Source organism: Nicotiana tomentosiformis, chromosome 4, assembly GCF_000390325.3.
Source record: "Nicotiana tomentosiformis chromosome 4, ASM39032v3, whole genome shotgun sequence".
NCBI lineage: Eukaryota > Viridiplantae > Streptophyta > Magnoliopsida > Solanales > Solanaceae > Nicotiana > Nicotiana tomentosiformis.
This window is the reverse complement of record NC_090815.1, coordinates 49799585-49822994: the sequence shown is the minus strand read 5'-3', so window position 1 is coordinate 49822994 and position 23410 is coordinate 49799585. Positions and strand designations below refer to the sequence as shown.

The 23410-nt window shown below is 36.4% G+C and overlaps 1 protein-coding gene across 1 annotated transcript; it reads right to left on the bottom strand.

Moving 5' to 3' along the window:
• Positions 1–10779: 10779 nt before the first annotated feature.
• On the bottom strand, positions 10780–12920 carry LOC104102375 (isoflavone reductase homolog A622-like). The gene is made up of 5 exons (XM_009610079.4): positions 12598–12920; positions 12227–12361; positions 11778–12015; positions 11438–11641; positions 10780–11192 (listed from the first exon to the last, which is right to left on the bottom strand). The coding sequence occupies exons 1-5, from the start codon at positions 12784–12786 to the stop codon at positions 11026–11028; spliced, it is 933 nt and encodes a 310-aa protein (XP_009608374.1). The 5' UTR covers positions 12787–12920; the 3' UTR covers positions 10780–11025.
• Between the last annotated feature and the right edge of the window lie 10490 nt (positions 12921–23410).

The window sequence follows — 23410 nt, the reverse complement described above, 5'->3', positions numbered from 1 at the left end:
TTGACTACATCTCCAATGTTAGTGTTACCACGGGTTCAGGATTACACATGGTGTATTGTGATGCTTCGTGCATTGGTCTTTGGAGTGTGTTGATGCAAGATGGTTGAGTGATTGCTTATGCGTCACGGCAGTTAAAGATTTATGAGAAGAACTATCCTAACTATAATCTCGAGTTGACAGCAATTGTGGTTACATTGCAGATTTGGAGGCAGTACTTGTATGATGTGTCCTGTGAGATTTACACTAATCATCATAGTTTGTAGCATTTATTCAAGGAGAAGGATTTAAGTTTGAGATAGTGGAAGCAGCTTGAATTGCTTAAGGATTATGATATCACTATTTTGTATCATTCGAGGAAGGCTAATGTGGTAGCTGATGCTTTGAGTAGAAAGGTAAAGAGTATGGGTAATTTGGAATAGATTCAAATTGACGAGCATCCTATGGTTATGGATGTTCAAGCCTTGGCTAACAGATTTATGGGATTAGATATTTTTGAGCATAGCAAGGTTCTTACTTGTGTTGTTGTCCAATCCTCATTGTTTGAGAGATTAAGGTATGTCAATATGATGATCTACATTTGCTTTTACTTAAGGATATGGTGTATCAAGATGGTGCCAAGAAGGTTGTCATAGGTGATGTTGATGTTATGCGACTTTGTGTGCCAAATGTTGATGTCTTAAGAGAGTAGATTCTTGAGAAGGCTCATGGTTTGTAGTTATTTATCTAGTGTTTACAAAGATGTTTCATGAGTTTAAACAACACTATTGGTGGAGTAAAATTTAGAAGAACATTATTGGGCATGTATCACGATGTTTGAATTTCTAGTAGCCCAAGTTTGAACATCAGAATTCGGGTAGTCTGACTCGGACGATGTTGTACCGAAGAGGAGGTGGGGGTATATAGCTATGAACTTTGTGGTAGGCTTACCACGTAACTTGAGGAAGTTTTATGCAGTTTGGGTTATTATTGATAGGTTAACTAAGCCCGCACAATACATACCAGTCTTGACTACCTACTCGTATGAGAAGCTGGCTCATATTTATATCCGTAAGATGGTTATTTTGCATAGAATGCGTATTTTTGTCATTTCAGATTCAAGGTATACAATTTACATCTCACTTTTAGAGAGTTGTGCAGACAAGAGTGGGTTGATCTAGTGGTTAGTACCCTCCACTTCCAACCAAGTGGTTGTGAGTTCGAGTCACCCCAATAGCAAGGTGGGGAGTTCTTGGAGGGAGAGAGCCGAGGGTCTATCGGAAACAGCCTCTCTACCTCAGGGTAGGGGTAAGGTCTACGTACACTACCCTCCCCAGACCTCACTAGTGGGATTATACTGGGTTGTTGTTGTTGTTATTTTAGAGAGTTGTGTAGCGTGACTTAGGCATAGGTTCAGATTAGTTTTCACCCACCTACTAATGGCCAGTCCTATCAGACTATCTAGATTCTAGAAGACATGTTGAAAGTATGTGTGATTGACTTTTAAGGTCATTTATCACGACCCAAAATCCTACAAAAGATCGTGATGGAACCTAATATGTCGGCTAGGCGAACAAACTGTTGTGACTACCCAATATTTAGTGACAATAGAAAGAGCTACATAAATACTCTAAAGTAGATTCATGTTATAGATAATAAATCCAAAACTGAAGTAAAAGTACGGAACAACATACAACCCCTAGAACTAGTGTCATTGATTACATGAGCTCTAAAGAGTGCTAAACACAAAGGTCTGACGTAAGTATAATACTGTTTGAATCAAGTTACAGTAATAAAGATAAAAGAGGTGACTCCACAGCCGACGAACAAATGTACAGCACTATCTCGAGTCTCCAATATTCATAGCTAAGCACCTCTCGGAACTCTGCCTGCACCAATACCTGAATCTGCATAAGAAGTGAAGAAGTTTAGTACGAGTACAACCTATCCAATATACTCAATAAGTATTGATCCTAACCTCAACGAAGTTAGTGACGAGGCTTTTAAAGAACTTTTGTCCAAAAAGATTAATCAATCAATCGATGTTTGGCCGAATCCGAATCCGAAGCCGAAGCCGAGCCGAGCCGAGCGAGCGACGATGATGAGGCAATTCTTGCTTTCTTTCCAACCCATTTAACACCAAGAGAAGTGCTTTCTCAATATAAGCGCATTCACTTTTCTTTCCACCACCAATAAGGGACACTTTTCTCTTTTCAAAGAAAAAGGGAGTTCACTTTCCCTTCACTTTCTTCCTTCCATTTCCCATTCACCAATATTTTAATCCCAACAATCCCCCACATGAATGGGGAATGGCTATAAGACAAAGGAATGCACGGACGAGTGTTTGATTTACATGCAAGGATTAATTGCATCTGGATAAGTAGGTTTCCCTTTGAACTTTCCGTAGTGAACTTATATCGGATATACTCGGTCAATCGGTAGATTTGATATCTTTGAACTGTAAAGCTTTGTTGTATACATAAACAACATAAGTCACACAATCAACCCTTAATCATCTATGGTTCTCATGGTTGTGTTCGTTTCACCCATGAACACCGCCTGGTTTCATGAGTGCTTAGAGAATGGGCCTTTACATTCATTCCCCTTGAAGCGGCTTACACTTCACACTCACATAGGTGATTTCTAGTCGTGTAATCCTAGAGACACACTATCTGAACATTTCCTGCCACACTTAGCAAATCATTAAAAAGCTTTAAGTTTTATTGACTCGTCAAAAAGCCTTAATGCTTTACCTTGATTTTTGAACATTGTCTTCGTCACCAGAATGGGTTGAGTTATTTGACAATGTTGAACCGTCATTCATAACTTTGTTTGATCTCTTTGAACCTAGCTCTTGGGATCTTCAGTCTGCTAGGTAGAGTTACCGCTATGATGACTTGTCCTAGGCCTTAACCCCATTCCCTTCGATGATCTTTCAACTGCCTCTCTAGATAGGCCTTTTGTAAGTGCATCTGACACGTTATCTCTTGACTTTACGTAGTCAATCGTGATAACACCACTAGAGAGTAGTTGTCTAACGATATTGTATCTCTGTCGAATGTGACGAGATTTTCCGTTATACATAATGCTCCATGCCCTGCCTATTGCCGCTTGACTATCACAATGTATACATATAGGTGCCAAAGGTTTGGGCCAAAATGGAATATCTTCCAAGAAATTCTGGAGCCATTCAGCTTCTTCACCGGCCTTGTCTAAAGTTATGAATTCAGATTTCATTGTAGAGATGGTGATGCACGTTTGTTTGGATGATTTCCAAGACACTACTCCACCCCTAATTATGAAAACATATCCCCTCGTGGATTTAACTTCAGATGATCCGGTGATCCAATTTGTATCACTATATCCCTCGATCACTGAGGGATAATTGTTATAATGCAAAGCATAATTTTGGGTATGTTTCAGATACCCCAAAACTCGTTTCATTGCCATCCAATGTATTTGATTTGGATTACTTGTAAACCGACTCAATTTGCTAATAGCACATGCTATATTTGGTCGCGTACAATTCATGATATACATCAAACTTCCCAATACTCTTGCATAGTCCAGTTGTGAGTCACTTTTACTTCAAAGTTCCCAATACTCTTGCATAGTCCAGTTGTGAGTCACTTTTACCTTCATTCTTTTGAAGTGCATAACTCACGTCAATTGGAGTCTTGGCAATCTTGAAATCCAAATACTTGAACTTGTCAAGTACTTTTTCAATGTAGTGAGACTGTGATAATGCTAGACCTTGTGGAGTCTTGTGAATTTTGATTCCTAAGATCACATCAGCAACTCCTAAGTCTTTCATGTCGAATTTGCTAGCCAACATGCGCTTAGTAGCATTTATATCTACCATATTTTTGCTCATTATCAACATGTCATCAACATATAAACAAACAATGACTTCATGACCTGGAGTGTTTTTAATGAAAATACATTTGTCACACTCATTGATTTTAAACCCACTTGCCAACATTGTTTGGTCAAATTTGGCATGCCATTGTTTGGGTGCTTGTTTAAGTCCATAAAGCGACTTAACCAGTTTGCACACTTTATTTTCTTTACCCTGAACCACAAAACCCTTAGGTTGTTCCATGTAAATCTCTTCCTCCAATTCTCCACTTAAGAAAGTTGTTTTAACATCAATTTGATGGATTTCAAGACCATACACGGCCGCCAGTGCCACTAACACCCTAATAGATGTTATCCTTGTTACTAGCGAGTAAGTGTCAAAGTAATCAAGGTCTTCCTTTTTGTCACGCCCCGAACTCGGGGAGCGCGACTTGCGCTCAACCGAGTGGACCCGACCGAGCAAGCATATTAGATTTTCTTCTACCCAAACTCATCCATGAACAAAGAGAGTACATATTTTCGTTAATTAGACAATAAGGAGACCATCTATCCAATTTCTTACCATTAGTTACTTCATTTTAAAGTCTCAAATTTCACGCACATTTTTCATAGTCTGAAGTGGAAATAGTAATTCAAACATAACATAACTAGTTTGACTTCCCCAGCACTAATATACAACCCACACTATATCTACGAAGCCTCTATAGATACAGAAGAGTACTATGATAATGCCGGCAACAAGCCCCCGGCTATACCTCAAACACAATACACAAGGAACAAAAGATACATGACCCCGAAATGAAGTGGGGCTCACCAAGTATGCTGGGAAGAGAGTGTACCGCTATCAGTGATCAGTGTCTCCTGCTGTGGAACCACCTGCATCCATTGAAGATGCAGCGCCCCCGGCAAAAGGGATGTTAGTACATATGGAATAGTACTAGAATGAATGATAAAATACCTTCCCAATAGAATAATAAATAATACGAGAAAGTACAATCATAATATCAGTGAAGCCTCAAACAACATCAAACCTCAAATTAGGATCAAGACAATGTTCAAATAAATTTCCATATTTTAAGTTGGGAGGTCTTTAGTACCAATATGCCACCATTCACGATTCCAATATTCACAATACCAATACCACCGTATTTTTAGCACGGAGTCCGATCACGACCCGATCGGCTAGGCCATCTCATTAGAGACATCAACCACAATCATAATTTCCAGCACAATCACCACCATGTGTGTGGCATGGCATCCGATCACGACCCGATCATCTAGGTCGTCTCAATAGAGACATCATCCATCCTACACCAATCATCTCATTTCATATTTCTTTCATATCTTTTCATTTCATTGGCACTAGTGCCCACAATAATAAAATCATTATTGGCACGTCGGCCGTATTTAATATTTCATGCTCACCTTATTCATTTTCAAACATCATCATCATCATCCACAACAAGGAATTTCAAATCAATATTTCTAGTACACCTGTGAGCAATTAAGAATCTTAGGCACATAGAGAATTTTCACAAAAATTGGCATAATAGCCTTCATTTGAACTTGACTTGAAGTCGCGACATTATTATTGCACAGCCCACACTTTGAACATATTCCCAATGATAACATAACATGATAAAAGCATTTTGGGATACATATTGAACATATATCTTTCAACACAAGCTTATTCGGAATAGCAAATTTTATAATTAACAACTTGAAACTTACAAGGATAATGTGGGGTTTAATCCTAAGAGAAAGGTTTAGCCGACATGCCTCAAGGGAGCTTCCTTAAACTCTAAAATATTTCGAAATTCTTAGCAACTTCAATCTATTTGATAAACATAACAAATTGAACCAAAATTAGGAAGATGTTCATGGTTCTAGCTCATTCGAGTATTTTATCAAACCCTAGGTGTGTATGAAGGTTTCAAAGTCCTTTTATGGAGGATTCCATCATCCCATAACCCATTCTTTACTATTTTTAGCTCAACAATCTTCCTACACCCCTTGATAATACATGCATGCAAAATTATCAACTCTCAGACCCAAGAATTATCTAACTAATTACCCAATTCCAGATAAAATTCGAGATAGAGGGTTAGGGTGTAGAATCTTACCTCTAGGATGAAGACCTTGTGAGTTTTCCTTGTGAATTTCCCCAAATATTAATCAAAGATTGATGAAAAATTAGCGTATGGTTTCCTCTCTCTCTAAAACACTCTCACTTCTCTCTAAAATATCAGATTTTAGCTCAAAAATGGTCTGTTGCGTCTATTTAACTAAGTAGGGTCGGGTTATAAGAACCCAAAAATGAAGCTCCAGAATAGGATATGTGGTCGCATATGCGACCGCAGAATGGATATGTGGTCCGCATATCGTCCGCACAATTTGGCCCCTAAGCTATTATCGGTTGCCTGGGTCTGCGGTGATTATGCGGCCCGCAGACCTGTTCTGTGGTCACATAATGCACCGCATAACTGGTCTGTGGTCGCATAATGTACCGCATACTTCCCCTAGATCTTGCCCCGCATCTGCTTCACTATACGACCATTATGCGGTCCGCATAGTGATTCTGCGACCACATAGTGGGCCGCAGAAATGCCCTCTTCTACCGAAAATTTTCTTTACTCCTCAGTGCATTGTTTAACCCTAAAATCCTCAAACACATAAGCTTACTCTGGCACCACGAAACGTTAAATTCCTTATGCAAAATTTTATGGGGACTTACAATTTTGTCCATAACCTTTGACAACAAGTCTTGCTTTATATTTGTCAATAGTGCCATCAATATTCATTTTCCGTTTAAAGATCCATTTCGAACCTAAAAGCTTATTTCCTAGAGGAAGATCAACCAATTCCCATGTATGGTTATCCAAAATTAATTGAATCTCAGTATTGACTGCCTCTTTCCAAAATGTTAAATCAGAAGATGACATAGCTGCTTTGAATGTTTGAGGCTCATTTTCAAGCAAGAATGTCACAAAATCTGGTGCAAAGGAAGTAGATGTTCTTTGACGTTTACTACACCTTGGATCTTCATTACTTGTAGTATTTTCCTTTGGTTCTTCTCGTGGTCGTTTAGGTCTTTCACTTAAACTCACATTTAGTTTTATACGGACAAAGATTTCAGCATTATCTGATTCAATTACCGTATTAACATGAATTTCGGGATTATCAAATTTATGAACCAAAAACGACATGCTTTACTGCTTGTAGCATATCCAATGAAAACGCAACTCACAGTTTTTGGTCTGATTTTTACCCTTTTGGGTAAAGGTACTTGTACCTTTGCTAAACACCCCCACACTTTGAAATATTTCAAGTTGGGTTTCTTCCTTTTCATTTTTCATATGGAATAGATTGCGTTTTGCTGTGGGTTATTCTATTAAGTATTCAGTTAGCTGTAAGGATAGCCTCCCCCCCCCCCCCCCATACAAACTCTGCAGTAATATGAAACTTATTAATAAAGAATTCATCATTTTCTTTAATGTCCGATTTTTCCTTTCCGCAATTCCATTGGATTGAGGTTAGTAGGGGACAGTAGTTTGATGGATAATTCCATATTCCAAACATATTTATGCAAACGCAGATTCATATTCTCCACCCCTATCACTTCTAATTATTTTGATCTTTTTATTTAATTGATTCTCCACTTCATTCTTGTATTGCTTAAATACTTCAATTGCTTCATCCTTACTATTAAGCAAATAAACATAACAATATCGAGTACAATCATCAATAAAAGTTATAAAATACTGTTTTCCATCTCGAGATGGTGTCGACTTCATATCACAAATGTCAGTATGAATTAAGTCTATAGGATTTGAATTCCTTTTAACAGACTTATAAGGATGTTTTACAAACATAGATTCAACACATATTTTATATTTTGATTTATTACACTCGAATTTAGGCAATACTTCTAAATTAATTAACTTCTGCAAGGTTTTGTAATTGACATGTCCTAAACGAATATGCCATAAATCATTTGACACCAATAAATAAGAAGAAGCTGAAATTTTATTAATACTGTCAACAACCATTACATTGAGTTTGAAAAGGCCCTCTGTGATGTAGCCCTTTCCAACATACATTTCATTCTTGCTTACAACAACTTTGTCAGATACAAATACGCATTTGAATCCATTCTTAACTTGTAAAGAAGTTGAAACTAAATTCTTCCTAATAGTAGGAACATGAAGAACATTGTTGAGCGTTAACACCTTGCCGGAAGTCATCTTCAGGAATATCTTCCCATAACCCTCAATCTTGGTTGTTGCAGCATTTCCCATGGAAAGCACTTCTTCGAGACCAGCAGTAGAGTAAGTCGCAAATGCTTCTTTCACAGAACAAACATGTCGAGTGGCTCCAGAGTCAATCCATCACTCCTTCGGATTTCCAACTAGGTTGCATTCCGAAAGCATTGCACACAGATCATCGATGTCATCATTCTTCTCCACTATGTTGGCTTGTCCCTTTTTCCTATCCTTTTTCAGGAGACGACAATCAGGGGCTTTGTAACCAGCTTTTCCACAATTGTAGAAGTTGCCCTTGAATTTCTTCTTATTCTACTCCTTAGTCTGTCCAGAAGACCTCCTCCTCTTCTTACTTTTTGGAGCAGTCTCCTCAACGATATTAGCTCCCATATTCGTTGAATTTTCATGAGACTTCTTCTCGACTGTTTTGTTGTCTTCCTCAATCTTGAGACGAATCACAAGATCTTCCAACTTTATTTCTTTGCACTTGTGCTTAAGATAGTTTTTGAAATCTTTACACGAAGGAGGCAATTTTTCAATCATTGCAGCCACTTGAAAAGCTTCATTCACTACCATACCTTCAGCAATAAGGTCGTGAAAAATAAGTTGAAGCTCTTGAACTTGGGTTCCTACAGTTTTGTTGTCTATCATTTTATAGTCTAGAAACTTGGCAACCACAAACTTTTTTAAGCATGCATCTTTAGTCTTGTACTTCTTCTCAAGTGCGTCCCATAATTCTTTCAAAGTTTTCATAAAACTGTAGACATTTTACAAGTCATCCTTCAAAGCACGTGGGATGTATCCTTTGCAAAGAAAGTCTGCATGTTTCTACGCTTCAACAATCATAAACTTCTTATTGTCCGACATGTCAGCGGTACGCACTGGAGGGTCTTTACTGGTGAACTTCTGCATACCAATCATGGTAAGCCAGAAAAATACCCTTTGTTACCATCCTTTGAAGTTGGCTCCAGAAAATTTCTCCGATTTCTCGGCCGGTGGCACAGCAGTTCGACTTGACGAGGCTATCGTCGTTGCCACAACAGTCGCAGAACGATTTCCATTATCAATTGCCATTTCTCACTGTCAACAACAGAAGATTCCAATTAATGGCAAAAAATAGAACAGTAAACAATACTGTAATTAATGATAAATAATACGTTTAATAAATAAAAATCGAAATTTTTATATATTGTTTCACAGTAAACGATGAAGTTTTTATATCTTCAAATCAAAATAGAAAAATTCAGAAGGAGTAGAAAATCACACAGGTTTTAATCTCCAAAAATAGAATACAGATTATAATTTAAAAACTAATTTCCTTAAGATTGTTAGTCAATCTGCATTACTATAATAAATAATGAAATAGTAAACTTTCTTAAATAGAAAGTTAGCAGCAACAGAATATCGAAATAATATCTGAAAATAATTTCGGAATAAATCGAGCCCACTGAATGCACAGTGTGACCTTAAGAAAATTATTTTCCTCAAGTACCCGAGGTGCTGGAATATTATCCTCCCAGAATAGAACGATTTAGCTCACCAGTGTATTGGTACCAAAAACTCGGATGAACTGCGAACCACTCAATGGTTGTAAAACACACTCGAATTTTTTTGTGCAGAAGAAGAAGAAGAAGATTAGAAAATTTTGGAAGGAAAGATTCTGGGATCAAGCCATATTTATAGCCATTTTCTGGCACTGTTTCTGAAAATGTTTGCAACCTTTCAGAAACAACCATGGTTGTTGGAACAGGTGGGAACATTTCACGTTTGAAATATTCTGGGAAAAAGGATTTAAATAATCCGGGAAAGAACCGGAACGGGTCGGGTTGCGGGTCCTGAGTTATTCCGGGTTGAATTTTCGTTAATTAATTAAATAATTGAAAAATATTTTGTCCAAAAAGATTAATCAATCAATCTTTGACCAAATCCGAAGCTCAAAAGCGAGCGACGACGGCGCTAGGCCTACTTTTTTTCAACTCATTTAACACCAAGAGAAGTGTTTTCTCAATATAAGCACATTCACTTTTTTTCCATCACCAATGAAGGACACTTTGCTCTTTTCAAAGTAAAAGGGAGCTCACTTTCCCTCTATTTCCCATTCACCAATCTTTTAATTCCAACACTATGGATAGAGTTGGTGAGGTTAGCTAGCTTGCACATATCGAGGGCGATCCAGCAGTTGAGCATTAATTCCAGCTTGTTCAGTCTTATCCAGCTTAAGTGAGCCACCACCAGTCCTGGAGGTTATTTCAGTTTCTATCTTTTTATTCAGTATAATTATGTATTCGGGCTATGCCCAGAGAGATGTACTAGTACTTTAAAGTTTGCTCCATGACATAGTCTCTTTTGCATTTAATGGGATGTTATACCTAGACTGTTGTATTTCCGCATTTATTAGCATGAGACATCTTTATTATTACCTTCATCATGTTCATTTCATATTATCAGTATGTTCAGCTTACTAGTTTCACCTAACGGGGGTAATGGCTTGTTGGATGCCCTATTGCGGTCTAGATACTAGATTTGGATCGTGACATGCTCGATCAAATCCATCGGTTTTTAAAGAGTCATTGACACAGCTAAGTCTCGTTGAAAAGCCGGAGGAGATATTGTTTCATAAGCATCAAACGTTAAAGGGTTAAACTGAACTTTACTCCAATTAAAGATGAAGTGCCAATCAACATAGTGCAAAATGCAAAATTCATTAAATGAATACATAGTAGTTCGTTTTAAACACACACATACGCATACAATATATAGAATAAGACGAAAAATAGCAAACAGCAGTAAAGAGTTTAGCTAGCGTTCAATTACTAGCTAGTACATTTCAGTTGCAAAAGCATTGAAGCGAAAATTATTGCAATTACACTAAACAAATCCATAAAAACAACAAGTTTGATAGAGTTCACTGCAGATTGATGTCGACAACCTAGACAAATTTGTTGTAGTACTCGTCGACGGTTGTGTATTTCACTTTCGGATATAGCTCAGTGGCTTCGACACCTGTAGAAGGTTGAATCTCAAAGTTTGCAGAATCTCCATTAACAAAAACTGAATGGCATATGGCCAAATTGACTCTTAACGGCATAGGTCCCTCTGTGAAACAAGTTAAGATGGATTTTATCAGCACAAGTATTAGAGAGATATAGAATGTAGAAATAGTGGCAGATAAAGCCTTTGGTTTGTACCATATTTGAAAAATATATAATATTACAAAAACTCATTCCTTATCGTTTCAATTTATATTGTAATGTAATATTTGACTGAACAGTGATTTAAGAAAAAGAAAAACTTGGGTTTTTTTTAACAATGTACGTATTAAGAGGTGCTTGTTATGTTACCTTGTACAATGTGGAGAATATCTTCCTCTGATAGATATAACTTCTCGAGGGTCTTCCCAATTTTCTCCTCCCACAAGGACACTATCTCGTTGAAGGATAGGATATTGGCAGGTGGTCTCATGTGAAGAGTCTTATTCAATGTCCGTGGATCATCTACTGCTTTCATAGTGTATGTTGCTATGTCTTCTTCCTTCACATATATTGCTAATTACATTGTGAAATAGAATGAATGAACTCGTCAGCCTCACTATTAGAGTAGTTAATTTTCATTTAAATACAAATCAGATTTTTATCTATTCGATGTCATCAAAACACAGAGGGCTTTAGATTAAGTCAGTACCTTTGGGATTTCCATCGCCAAAAATGACAACTTTGTCTCTAGGAGGGGTTTTGGCCTCTAACTGCCCCAAGTTGGGCAAGAAGAAATCTGCAAACCAATTGCAGATTACATATGTGTATGGAATTCCTTCTGCCTCTATCATCCTCCTAATTTTTACCTTGAGAGCGAAGAGTGATGCAGCTGGCTCAATTGCATGGGCATGATCCACATCGAATCCAAATTCTGAAGGAAGAAATCTCTGCAACTCACAAATGATTTTTGCTATTAAAACAAACTTCATATGTAGAAAGTTGGTTTAGAATATATATGATCATGCACATTTTAATTATTTTTTATATATATAAACATAGTTTGAACCAAAAGCAACATGTTCATTTGATTCATAGAACCTGTCCTAAATTTGTCTCTTTCGTATGGTATATATTTATATCAAGAAGCTATTTCCTTGCCTTGATATTTCCAGCTTCTTTAATTGCTTTGATGATGTTCACTTGATCAGCAAATTGCTGTCCTCCGACAGTGGAAATCACCACATCAACTTGCTTGATTGCCTTGAGTAAGCTTTCTTGATTGGATATATCTCCCTAGTTATCAGCAAGTTAGAATATCAGAATAAAAGTATTAACGTCACATAAAAAATATAATATGTCACGTAAAAGATAATCGCATGTAACTTTCCATTATAAATAGTAGAATTAATAATCTAGAATATACGATAAGTTACTTATTAGTATAACAAGTTATATTGTCGATGTATATAATTTAAATTTTAAAATACAAAAAAGATAGTGCAGAAAAAGAGTAGTTTGTGAGTACATACAAAAAGTAGCGTAACCCCATAACTCTTGAATGTGTCGATGAGTTTTGATTTCTCGGGGTTTACGAGTGTGCTTTCTCTGATAAGAACGAAAGTTGGATGCCCAGATTTTGCACTTGTCTCCACCAAGTATTTTCCTATGTAGCCTGTGCCTCCAATTATTAAGATCTTGCTTTTCTCTGATACAACCATTTTACTCCTTGGAGAAGAAAAAAAGTAGCTTCGGGTTAAGGTGGAGGGGCTAGAAACTAGAAATTAAATCGGATTTTGGTATGAAATGCTGTAGAGAATCTGATATTAACGCGGGTACTTATAGGCAAATTCAGCTAGGGAATTTTGCACAATTAGCCTAACACAAGGAATTACGATATCATAACATTAATAAATTTATGATGATCTGTCCTAGTATGTTCATCCATTCCACGATTATAGTACTTAATTTGCGTCTAAATGTGTCATTACCTACTAGATGAGCATGTAAGAAAATAATTGAAAAATATATTATATATAGCGAGCCGCATATAAGGGGAGGGTTGGATCCCCTACATCGCAAAATTATATTATTTAATATTGTAAAAATAAATGTATTTTATATATATATATATATATATATATATATAAGAATTTAATTAGTTACACGGTTAGCGTAAAGTATTTTGTACACTATCAAGTCACATTTACCTACATAACAGGTAACATACTTTATTTTAAGATTACAAACCTTACTTTTTATAGAGGCTTATTTGTAAATACTCTTTGGGCGATTTTGTAAATTCTTTTTACAATATATAACTTTGATTTTCCAATCTCATGAAATAAACAAAGTTTTTAGAGTAGGGGATAGTGGTTCAAAAATAATACGTAACAATTGATTTTAAATATTTTATCTTGCTGGAAGGTGGTGCTAATATAAAGAATTATATATTGACATAATATAACGAAATGATAGTTTGTCCTATTTGTTTTAATATTAAATATTTATCTCGTGCTGCCAAAGTGGTGCTAGTGTAGAAAATCGAATCTCGTCAAAATATATAGAACTACATTTTGTCATTTTGTTGTTGTATCAAAGAACTAATTATTAAGAATTATATATTGCCATAATATAGAGAAATAATGCTTTGTCATATTTGTTTTAGTATTAAATATTTATCTCTTGCTGCCAAAGTGGTGCTAGTATAAAAAATGGAATCTTGTCATAAAGTGGTGCTAGTATAAAAAATGGAATCTTGTCATAATATAAAGAATTACATTTTGTCATATGGTCTTGTATTAAAGAACTAATTATTAGAGTATTTTTATATTTTTATCTTTCTGTCAAAGTGGGTCTAATATTTCGATCCAATGTTCCCACCTATTGAATTCAGAGGAATCAGATACCGATAAGAGCAAAAGCAAAAACTTGTTGCACTTTTCTTACGTGTAGAGAACAACATTCAGTTTATTTTAAAGAAATTTAATTTTGAAAAGATCTTCATTCTCTTTTTCTTTTTATATTTTATTGCTATTCACTGTAATAAAGATAATGCAGGACGGAAATGTTGAATTCGGTTTGTTATTTATTTAATCCAGACTTCTCACCTACTACATTTAAATAGTAATAAGAAAACAATAAAATAAAAACTTGTTATTTATTCTTTCACGTGCATGAAACATGAGAGTTAGATCTAGATTTAGCCCTGACGAATCAATTGAAAGGAACATAATTGAGGAGGCATGTTACTTACCTAAAATATTAAATAATATAATAAAGTGATTGCGTTAGATATAATAATACTTATTTCATGCAATATGAAAATAGGGCCGTATGAGAGAAATCTGGGACTAGAATTTAAATTAAGTGGCAGCGAAATTACTAAAAGCATTAAAAAAGGAACAGTGACTTTTAAAAGTTTTACATTACTTGTATATAAAAATATCATTTTCTGTTAATATTTTTTTGAAGCAAATCAATGAATTAATCAGTTTCAGATACTTACAAGTTTTAACTTGCGTAAGTATACCATTGAAGCCACTACTTAAATTATCAGTAGTTGAGGATAAATTTATAATTTTCACAGTTTAAAAATCCTCTTATTATGCAAGAAATATTTTTGTAATTAACCATAGTCGTTATCTCTTGGTGAAAACTCGTATTTTTTTCAACAGCCATAATAGTACAATTATATGTTATAATTAGCACCTCTTGTTGGTGGATCCGATACATTAGCAAATTTTCAATATATTTAGTGTGGAAACCCAACCCCTCATTTTGAGTATATGCGTTTCATATCATGCTTTGATACCTTGGATAGGTTGATATTATTTTTGGTACTTCTTGGAATAGTTCGGGTTGGAACGAGACTCGAGTGAGTTTCGGCACGTTTTTTAGCTTAAGACAATGTTATTGCAAATCTGATGTGCTTAAGACAATGTTATTGCAAATCTGATGTTGGTTCATCGCAATCGCAGTCACCAGGTTACAATTGCGAATAGTTGTATCACCTCTGCTAAACTTGCCCCAGTAACATGCCACTCTAAGAATATAAAATTACCTCATTGAGAAAGCGAGGCTAGTCAAATTATAATATAATTAAAATAAAAGTATTTCAAGTATCGAACCTACAGGGATAAAGATGTAAACTTACCTATTTCCTAAAACTAAGCATAGTAGAAAAATATGCAACAAGTAAGGCATGAAGCAAACATAACATAAAGAGGCCTAACAAACTACCTCAGGCACGGATAAATTTTGGCATCCATATATATGCTCGTCACCTAGCATATACGTTACCCCAAATACGTAACACGTACCAACATTCTCATTGTAGAAAAATTTTCTCAAGTCAAAGTTAAACAAGATACTTACCTTTTTCAAACAAGCTTCTATCTTCAAGAACACCTTTATCTAGTTGTGTGGCCTCCAAACATCCACAATTTAGCCAAAGAATGTTTAACAAGGTCAAATATAGCCATGTCTCATTTTCATAAGCAAATAATAGGGCTAGGTCAAAGTAAACAAAAGCTAACGGAAGCCCACATGGTCAAATCCCAAAACGAGAGTCTAATCTTGGTTAATCATAACCTTGTGAGTCCACATATGTAGTTTATTTCTAAATCTGAATTTAAATTGATGTTCAAAACCTCAAAATTTAATTTCTTAAGTTTTAATTCAAAATTCTCTTTTCCCTCTTTGAAATCCTTGATTCTAAGGAAAAATCAAAGATAAATTTATATAATAATCATAGATTCAAGTTATAATTATTTACCCTAATGAAATAGATTAAAAATTCCTCAAATATCACCTCAATTCGAGCTCTCTAACTCCCAAAATGGTAAAATAAACTCTAAGTATGAAAAGTAGCTATAAATAAAAGTGTTGAAAGATGGCTAAAATTACATATACACTACTAGAAAACTGCCTAAAACCGTCCAGAAATACCGACCGAAATCGGTCAAAAAATTTAAAAAACTGACAGATTTTCGATCAACTTTAATCCGTCGAAATTTAGTTGGTCAGTAAAAAATAGCGACCAAAATCAGTCGCAATTTTCGACCGATTTCGGTCAGTAAATTAATTTTCACAAACGACCCAAAAAGAAAAAACTGCCGAAACAACCGACCGAAGTCGGTCGGTATTTTTAATTATGCAATTACAAAATGCACCGTCTAGGACTCGAACCAGGTTCTGTACTATGGCAGGATACTATTCTACCACTAGACTATTGGTACATTTTGATTTATGACTTTCTTTTAATTTATTTGTACTCTTTAATTGTATTTTCGCGCGAAAATAACTGACCGATTTCGGTCGGTTTTATTTAAAATATAAAATTTCCGACCAAAATCGATCGGATTTTAAAAATGACTTACTGAAATAACCGACCGAAATCGGTCGGTTTTTTTAATATTAATTTTAATTTATTTTATATGAAAAAATGACCCATTTCGGTCGGTTTCGTAAAAAATAACTTTCGTGGGATGCTAAAATAGTTTCCCGCATTTTTGCGCCAAAAAAAAAAAACCCGACCAAAGTCGATCGGTTTTGGCCGAATTTCTAGTAGTGATATTTTATTGTTGGATTTTTCCTTAAAACCCTTTCCAAACATCCTCAAACTCACTCGAGCCTCTGGGAACCCTTTCAAACCATCAAAACAAGTCCTAATAGCCTATATGGACTTATCCAAAGGCTTGAAATACAAAGCAAAACGCCAACTCAAATCAACTTAAGAATCTAAAACTTTCAATTTGGATGCAATAGTGCTGAAATGCACCGAGCCCCTCAGGTCCTAATCAGAACGTACATACAAGTCCAAAATCATCATACGAACCTATTAGAAGCTTCAAACAAAATTTTAGCTCATTTACTCAAATTGTTAACCTTGGTCAATTCTATGAACTTTAAGGATTCAAGTTAAAAATCATGTCTCTCAAAATACCTTAGAATTCTTTTGGACCCAAACCACTCATATCTGCAAGTAACAAATTATTAAATGAATCACGGATAGTCTCAAACAAGGAACGAGGTACTAGAACTCAAAATGACTAATTGTGTCGTTACAAGATTCGAGTTAGAATCACTTACTCCATTGCCGTAGATATTAATCTTTCTCAAAATCTCCTAAACTCAAGCTCCCAAGCTCCAAAAATAGTAAAGAATGGACTAAAAAGAGGAGCTATTTATACCAATAGAGAAACAATTTCACTACACAAAGGCAGGCATGCCGCCCCCCTGGGCTGCACCTAGCTTAGGCACGATAGTCAGAGAGTCGCTGCCGAAATTTAGGTGCGATGCCCAGTGCAATACGGCCTTCTTTCATCTAGTGTAGCTTTCCTGATTTGTGTCTACCCCCATCCCCCCTCCCCCCCTCCCTGAATGTGTCAAAACTCACATAAGCCCCTAAGACCCCATCGAGCCATCCCGTTAAGTACCGCACAACCATCAGGAAGGACTGGCTTATGCTTTGGGAGTGTGCTACATATGATGTAGCACAAGGGTTATTCTCTACTAAGTCTAAATAGTTCCAATTCATGATTTTATTTCATTTTTCATCGTGTTAAGGACTTAGAAGCTCGGGTTTTGACCAAGGATTACATCTAAAAATTTTGTGCAAGTAATTTAATCGTAAATTCGAATTCATATGTCATGATCCAAAATCTATCTAGTCATGATGGCACCTAACCCACCCCGCTAGATAAGCCAAATAACAGTCAACACAACTCTAATAAAAATAATAAGAAATTAATAAGTGAAATAACTAAATTTCCATACAATAACCCAAGGAATGGTAGTACAAGTCATGAGCCACTAAGACTTATATTTACAAAACTAGTATGAAATAAATACAACATCTGTTCGACATGTACATAAACAGATTACAAATCTAAAATTACCAAGGAAAAGTGGTAGCTACGTCCGAGAAAACGGGTACATCTTCAATGCCAGCTCAGGCCATGAACAACAACATCAGCTCCAAAACCTGCACGCAAGGTGCAGAAGTGTAGTATGAGTACAATCGACCACATGTATTCAATAAATAAAAAACCAAACCTCAGGTTGAAAGTAGTGACGAACTCGGAAGAAGGTCAGTGCCCAACACCAGTGATCAACAACAATACAGGATATAATAATAACAATAACAGTAAATAACTCAAAAGATATCATGTTCAACTCGTTCACAAATGAGGAAAATTAGACATGCTTTACAAGTGTAATATTTAAAGCCCAAATCTTTCACTAAATTCACTAAAATATGAGTTTATCGGAGAACTGTGATTTTTTCAAACTTTCAACAGCAGATAAGACTTTTCATCTACCAGTTAGCATGAGAAAAATACATCTCTATGCCTACGTGTCAAGTACAGTGTCAAGTCGGTAACACCATATTTCCATCTAGCACGAGCATGATATATCTCTATGCCTACATGTCAAGTCAATACTATCATAGTGAAATCATCAAGTACACTCACTCGCAGCACACTCAAGGTTCCTGGCTCAATTGCCTATCCCCATCACACACCCAATTACTCAGCACTATACGGGTGCTTGGCATAAATGCACATACCAGAGCACATATATATCTGTGCTTGCGCTCACTGTAATATTAGACTCCGAAGGAGCAGATCCTGGCTCAAGCTCTAATTAATAGTCAATATAACCTACTTTACCCGATCTAAATAACAATCCGTTGCGGCGTGCAACCCGATCCAAATATTAATCCATTGCGGCGTGCAACCCGATCCAAATATCAATCCGTTGTTGCGTGTAATCCGATCCAAACATCAAACTATTGTGGCGTGCAACCCAATCCAACGTATCTCACAACAAGACTCTATGGCCCACATCAGTCATAAATCCGCTCAAGTCTCCATATGCCAATATCACACAGAAACATAATCAAATTAAACAACACAGAATATCACAATGTGCCACAAATTCAGCTCAAACTCGCATCACGTACAAGGACACTAATAACATGTGAGACAACATATTAAAAGTGCACAGAGACATTGATATAACATATGGATATAACTATCATGACTGAACAATATGACTACGATTGAGGCAAAAGCTCAATCGTGGAAAAAATAGTTTTATCATGTCGCAAACAATTAAGCAGATAGCCTAGACATGATTTCTAGTATGAATAATACTCATGTAGTCATACAAATGGAGAAAGCACGATATCAGAAAAGAATGATAGAAAAATAAGGCATATATTATCCTAAGAACAACCCGGATTATAAACACCTCGGTGTACGCACACACGCTCATCACTAGCACGTGCGGCATCCCCAACACATCTTAATATCATAGTTTTTAGGAATAAATACCCTCAATTCTATGTTTAGATATGTTACTTACCTCTAACAAGCTAAGACAATATCGAACAAGACAAAACAATACACTAGAAACGCCATCCCGTGTGAATCAAACTCCGAACGGCTCGAAACTAGCCAAAAGCAACTCAAAAATATCAAATAATTCCATAGGAAATAAACTCAAACGATAAAGGTCGAATCTTTAATCAAATACTCAAATTCAACCAAAATGACAATCCGGACCGCACCCCGGAACCCGATAAAACTCCCAAATTCCGACAACCCATACAAACACAAGCCCAACCATACTATTCTCATCAAAATCCGACTCTGAATAGATATTCAAAACTCAATTATTCACTTTTGAAAAGTTTTGACAAAAATCCCCAATTTCTTTTTTAGATTTATCAATAAAATACCAAAATCAAAGATGGAAACATGTAATATAATCAAATCTGAGTAAAATGTACTTACACCAATCCAAATCGTGAAAATCGCCTCCAAAATCGCCCAAAGCCGAGCTCTAGATCTCAAAATATGATAAAATAACTGAACCCTCGAAATATATAAAATCTACCCAGGGATGTCATATCTACGACCCAATATCCGCTTCTGCGGAATCACATATGCGGCCACCAACCCCCTTCTGCGAGATGACTCACCTCAGCCATTGTCGCTTCCGCGACCACAAATGAGCTTTTGCGCTCAAGGATCCATTTCTGCGGGAGCGCAGGTGCGCTTAGGACTCCGTATCTGCGGACAACTCAGCCTCCAGCCATCTTCGCAGGTGAGACAAACCATGCACTTTTGCAAACACCCGCACCTGTGCAAGAACAACCATAGATGCGTAACACTAGAAGCAGACCTGCCAAACCACTCCTAAATGATCTGAAATCAATCCCAGACACACTTGAACCCCTCGGGACCCCATCTGAACATACTAACAAGTCCCAATACATAATACAGACCTATTCAAGGCCTCAATTCACTCATAACAACATCAAATTTACGAATCACACATCAAATCGAGCCTAAAGAACTATTTCAAATTTTCAAACTTACGCCGAACACAACTAAATAACTCGCAATCACCTCAAATTTTGCACAACAGTTTCAAATGATATAACGAACCTATTCCAACTCTCGGAACCACAATCTGAATCCAATAAAACTAAAGTTAACTCTCGGTCAAACCTATGAACTTTCCAAACCTTCAAATTGTCAACTTTTGCCAAATATAACCAAAACCTTTAAGAAGCATCAAAATGTAAATCCGAGCATATGCCCAAGTCCAAAATTACCACCTGGACCTAATGGAACCATCAATATCTAGATCTGATCTCCAATACACAAAAGTCAAACTTGGTCAAGTCTTCCAATTTAAAGTTTCCAAATTGAGAATCATTCTTCCAAACCAAATCTCGAACTAATCGAAACCAAAACCGATAATATACATAAGTCACAATATATCATATGAAGCTACTCAAGACCTCAAACCATCGAACAAAATACAAATGCTCAAAACAACCGATACGAACTGTAACTGCCATAATCTGGAACTGTAATTCAACTAGATCCTTCATAAGCTCACGTAGCACCAACCATAGAATACCTTAAATATTTTGCTAAGTGCATATCCATCATTGTGATAGTCGTGAGAACTTCCTCAAGCGATACAAACTCAAATTTGCAGCACATACACATTCCACTAGGCAAGAAGAAAACTCTTAACTGAAACATCACAAGGATCACACATCCGTAGATCATCCCGCAGGAGATAACCCACCTACTCAGCCTCAAACTGGCATCTCTCTATGACCCCACCATGGTCACAGCCCTATGCAATAGCTAAATTCTCCCGAGTCTGAACTCGTTAACAAAAAATACGAATATACTTCATCCCACAAATGTGCAACTGAAAGATCCCTAACACACTCGAAACTCGAGATAGTACAACACATTAAGACAGAAATAAAGTACCCATAGTCCTTTCACCTCCAAAGCAAAATTCTTCTTGATACATCCAAATCGTCTAAGCACATCCCGTAATCACATAATACTCATCATATAGCTATCCAACCACTTGTTGAGGCATCAATCTCAGTCCTAGGGACACTATCGGACATATAAGTCTAAAAGCACATGCCCACACAACTGAAACTACCAAGCCCAAGCCGCGGTTTGAACCTGGCCTAAAGTCCTCCAGACTGGCCTATCTCCACAACACAAACAACACATCTCGCACCTTATCTATGACATCACAAGTTGTCAATACACAGCTGATATCGAGCGCTCAACATATCATACGAGTGAGTGAAAGGAATTCAAAAAGATACAATTCAAGCTAAATCAATGCCGCACAATCAGGAAAGAAAGATGGGAAATTTCCTAGATGCCTTGTACCCTCTCGAAGATAAGTATGGACATCATCATACCGATCCGCAAGACACTTGCTCATGACTCGTAGAAGCTATGAACCTAGGGCTCTGATACAAAGTGTCACGACCCAAAATCTACCTAGTCGTGATGGCTCCTAACCCAACCCTCTAGGTAAGCCAAATAACAATCAACACAACTCTAATGAAAATAATAAGAAATTAATAATTGAAATAACTGAATTTACATACAATAACCCAAGGATTGGTAGTACAAGTCATGAGCCAATAAGACTTAGATTTACAAAGCTAGTATGAAATAAATACAATATCTGTTCGGAATGTACATAAACAGATTAAAAAACTAAAACTACCAAGGACAAGTGGTAGCTAAGTCCGAGAAAACGGGTACATCTTCGATGTCAGTTCCAGGTATGAATAGCAGCATCAACTCCAAAATATGCACGCAAGGTGCAGAAGTGTAGTATGAGTACAACCAACCTCATGTACTCAATACGTAACAAACCTAACCTTAGATTGAAAGCAGTGACAAGCTCAAAAGAAGGTCAGTGCCCAACACCAGTGATCAACAATAACACGGGATATAATGATGACAGTAACAGTAAATAACTCAAAAGATATCATGTTTAACGCTTTCACAAATACGAAAAATTAGACATACTTTACAAGTGTAACGGTTAAAGCCCAAATCTTTCACTGAAATCACTAAAAATATGAGTTTATCTTAGAACTATGATTTTTCCAAACTTTCAACAACAAATAAGACTTTTCATCTACCAGTTAGCATGAGGAAAATACATCTTTATCACTACATGTCAAGTATACATGTCAAGTCTACGACACCATATTGCCATCTAGCATGAGGATGATACATCTTTATGCCTACATGTCAAATATACATGTCAAGTCAACACTATCATAGTGAAATCATCAAGTACACTCACTCTCAGTATACTCAAGGTGCCTGGCTCAAATGCCCCTCACTATCACACACACAATCACTCAGCACTGTACGGGTGCCTGGCTTAAAGGCCCCACCCAAAAGCACATATATATATATATATATATATATATATATATATATATATATATATATATATATCTGTTCCTGCACTCATTATAATATCAAACTCCGGAGGGGCGGATCCTGGCCCAAGTGCTAATTAATAGTCAATATGACCTATTGCGGCGTGCAACCCGATTCAAATAACAATTTGTTGCGGCGGTCCAACCCGATCCAAATATCAATTCATTGCGGCATGCAATACAATCCAAATAATAATTCATTGCAACGTGGAACTCGATCCAATATAACTCACAACACGGATCTACGTCCCATATAATCTTCAATCCCCTAAAGTCTCCATATGCCAACATCTCACAGAAACGTAATCAAATTATACAATACCGAATATCACAATGTGCCACAAATGCAGCTCAAACTCGTGTCACGTACAAGGACACCAATAACATGTGATATAACATAATCAAAAGTGTACATAGATAGAGATATAACATACAGATATAACTATAATGACTTAACAGTATGACTACGGCGAAGGCAAAATCTCAATCATGGCAAGATTAGCCCTATCATGCCTCAAACAGTTAAGTAAATA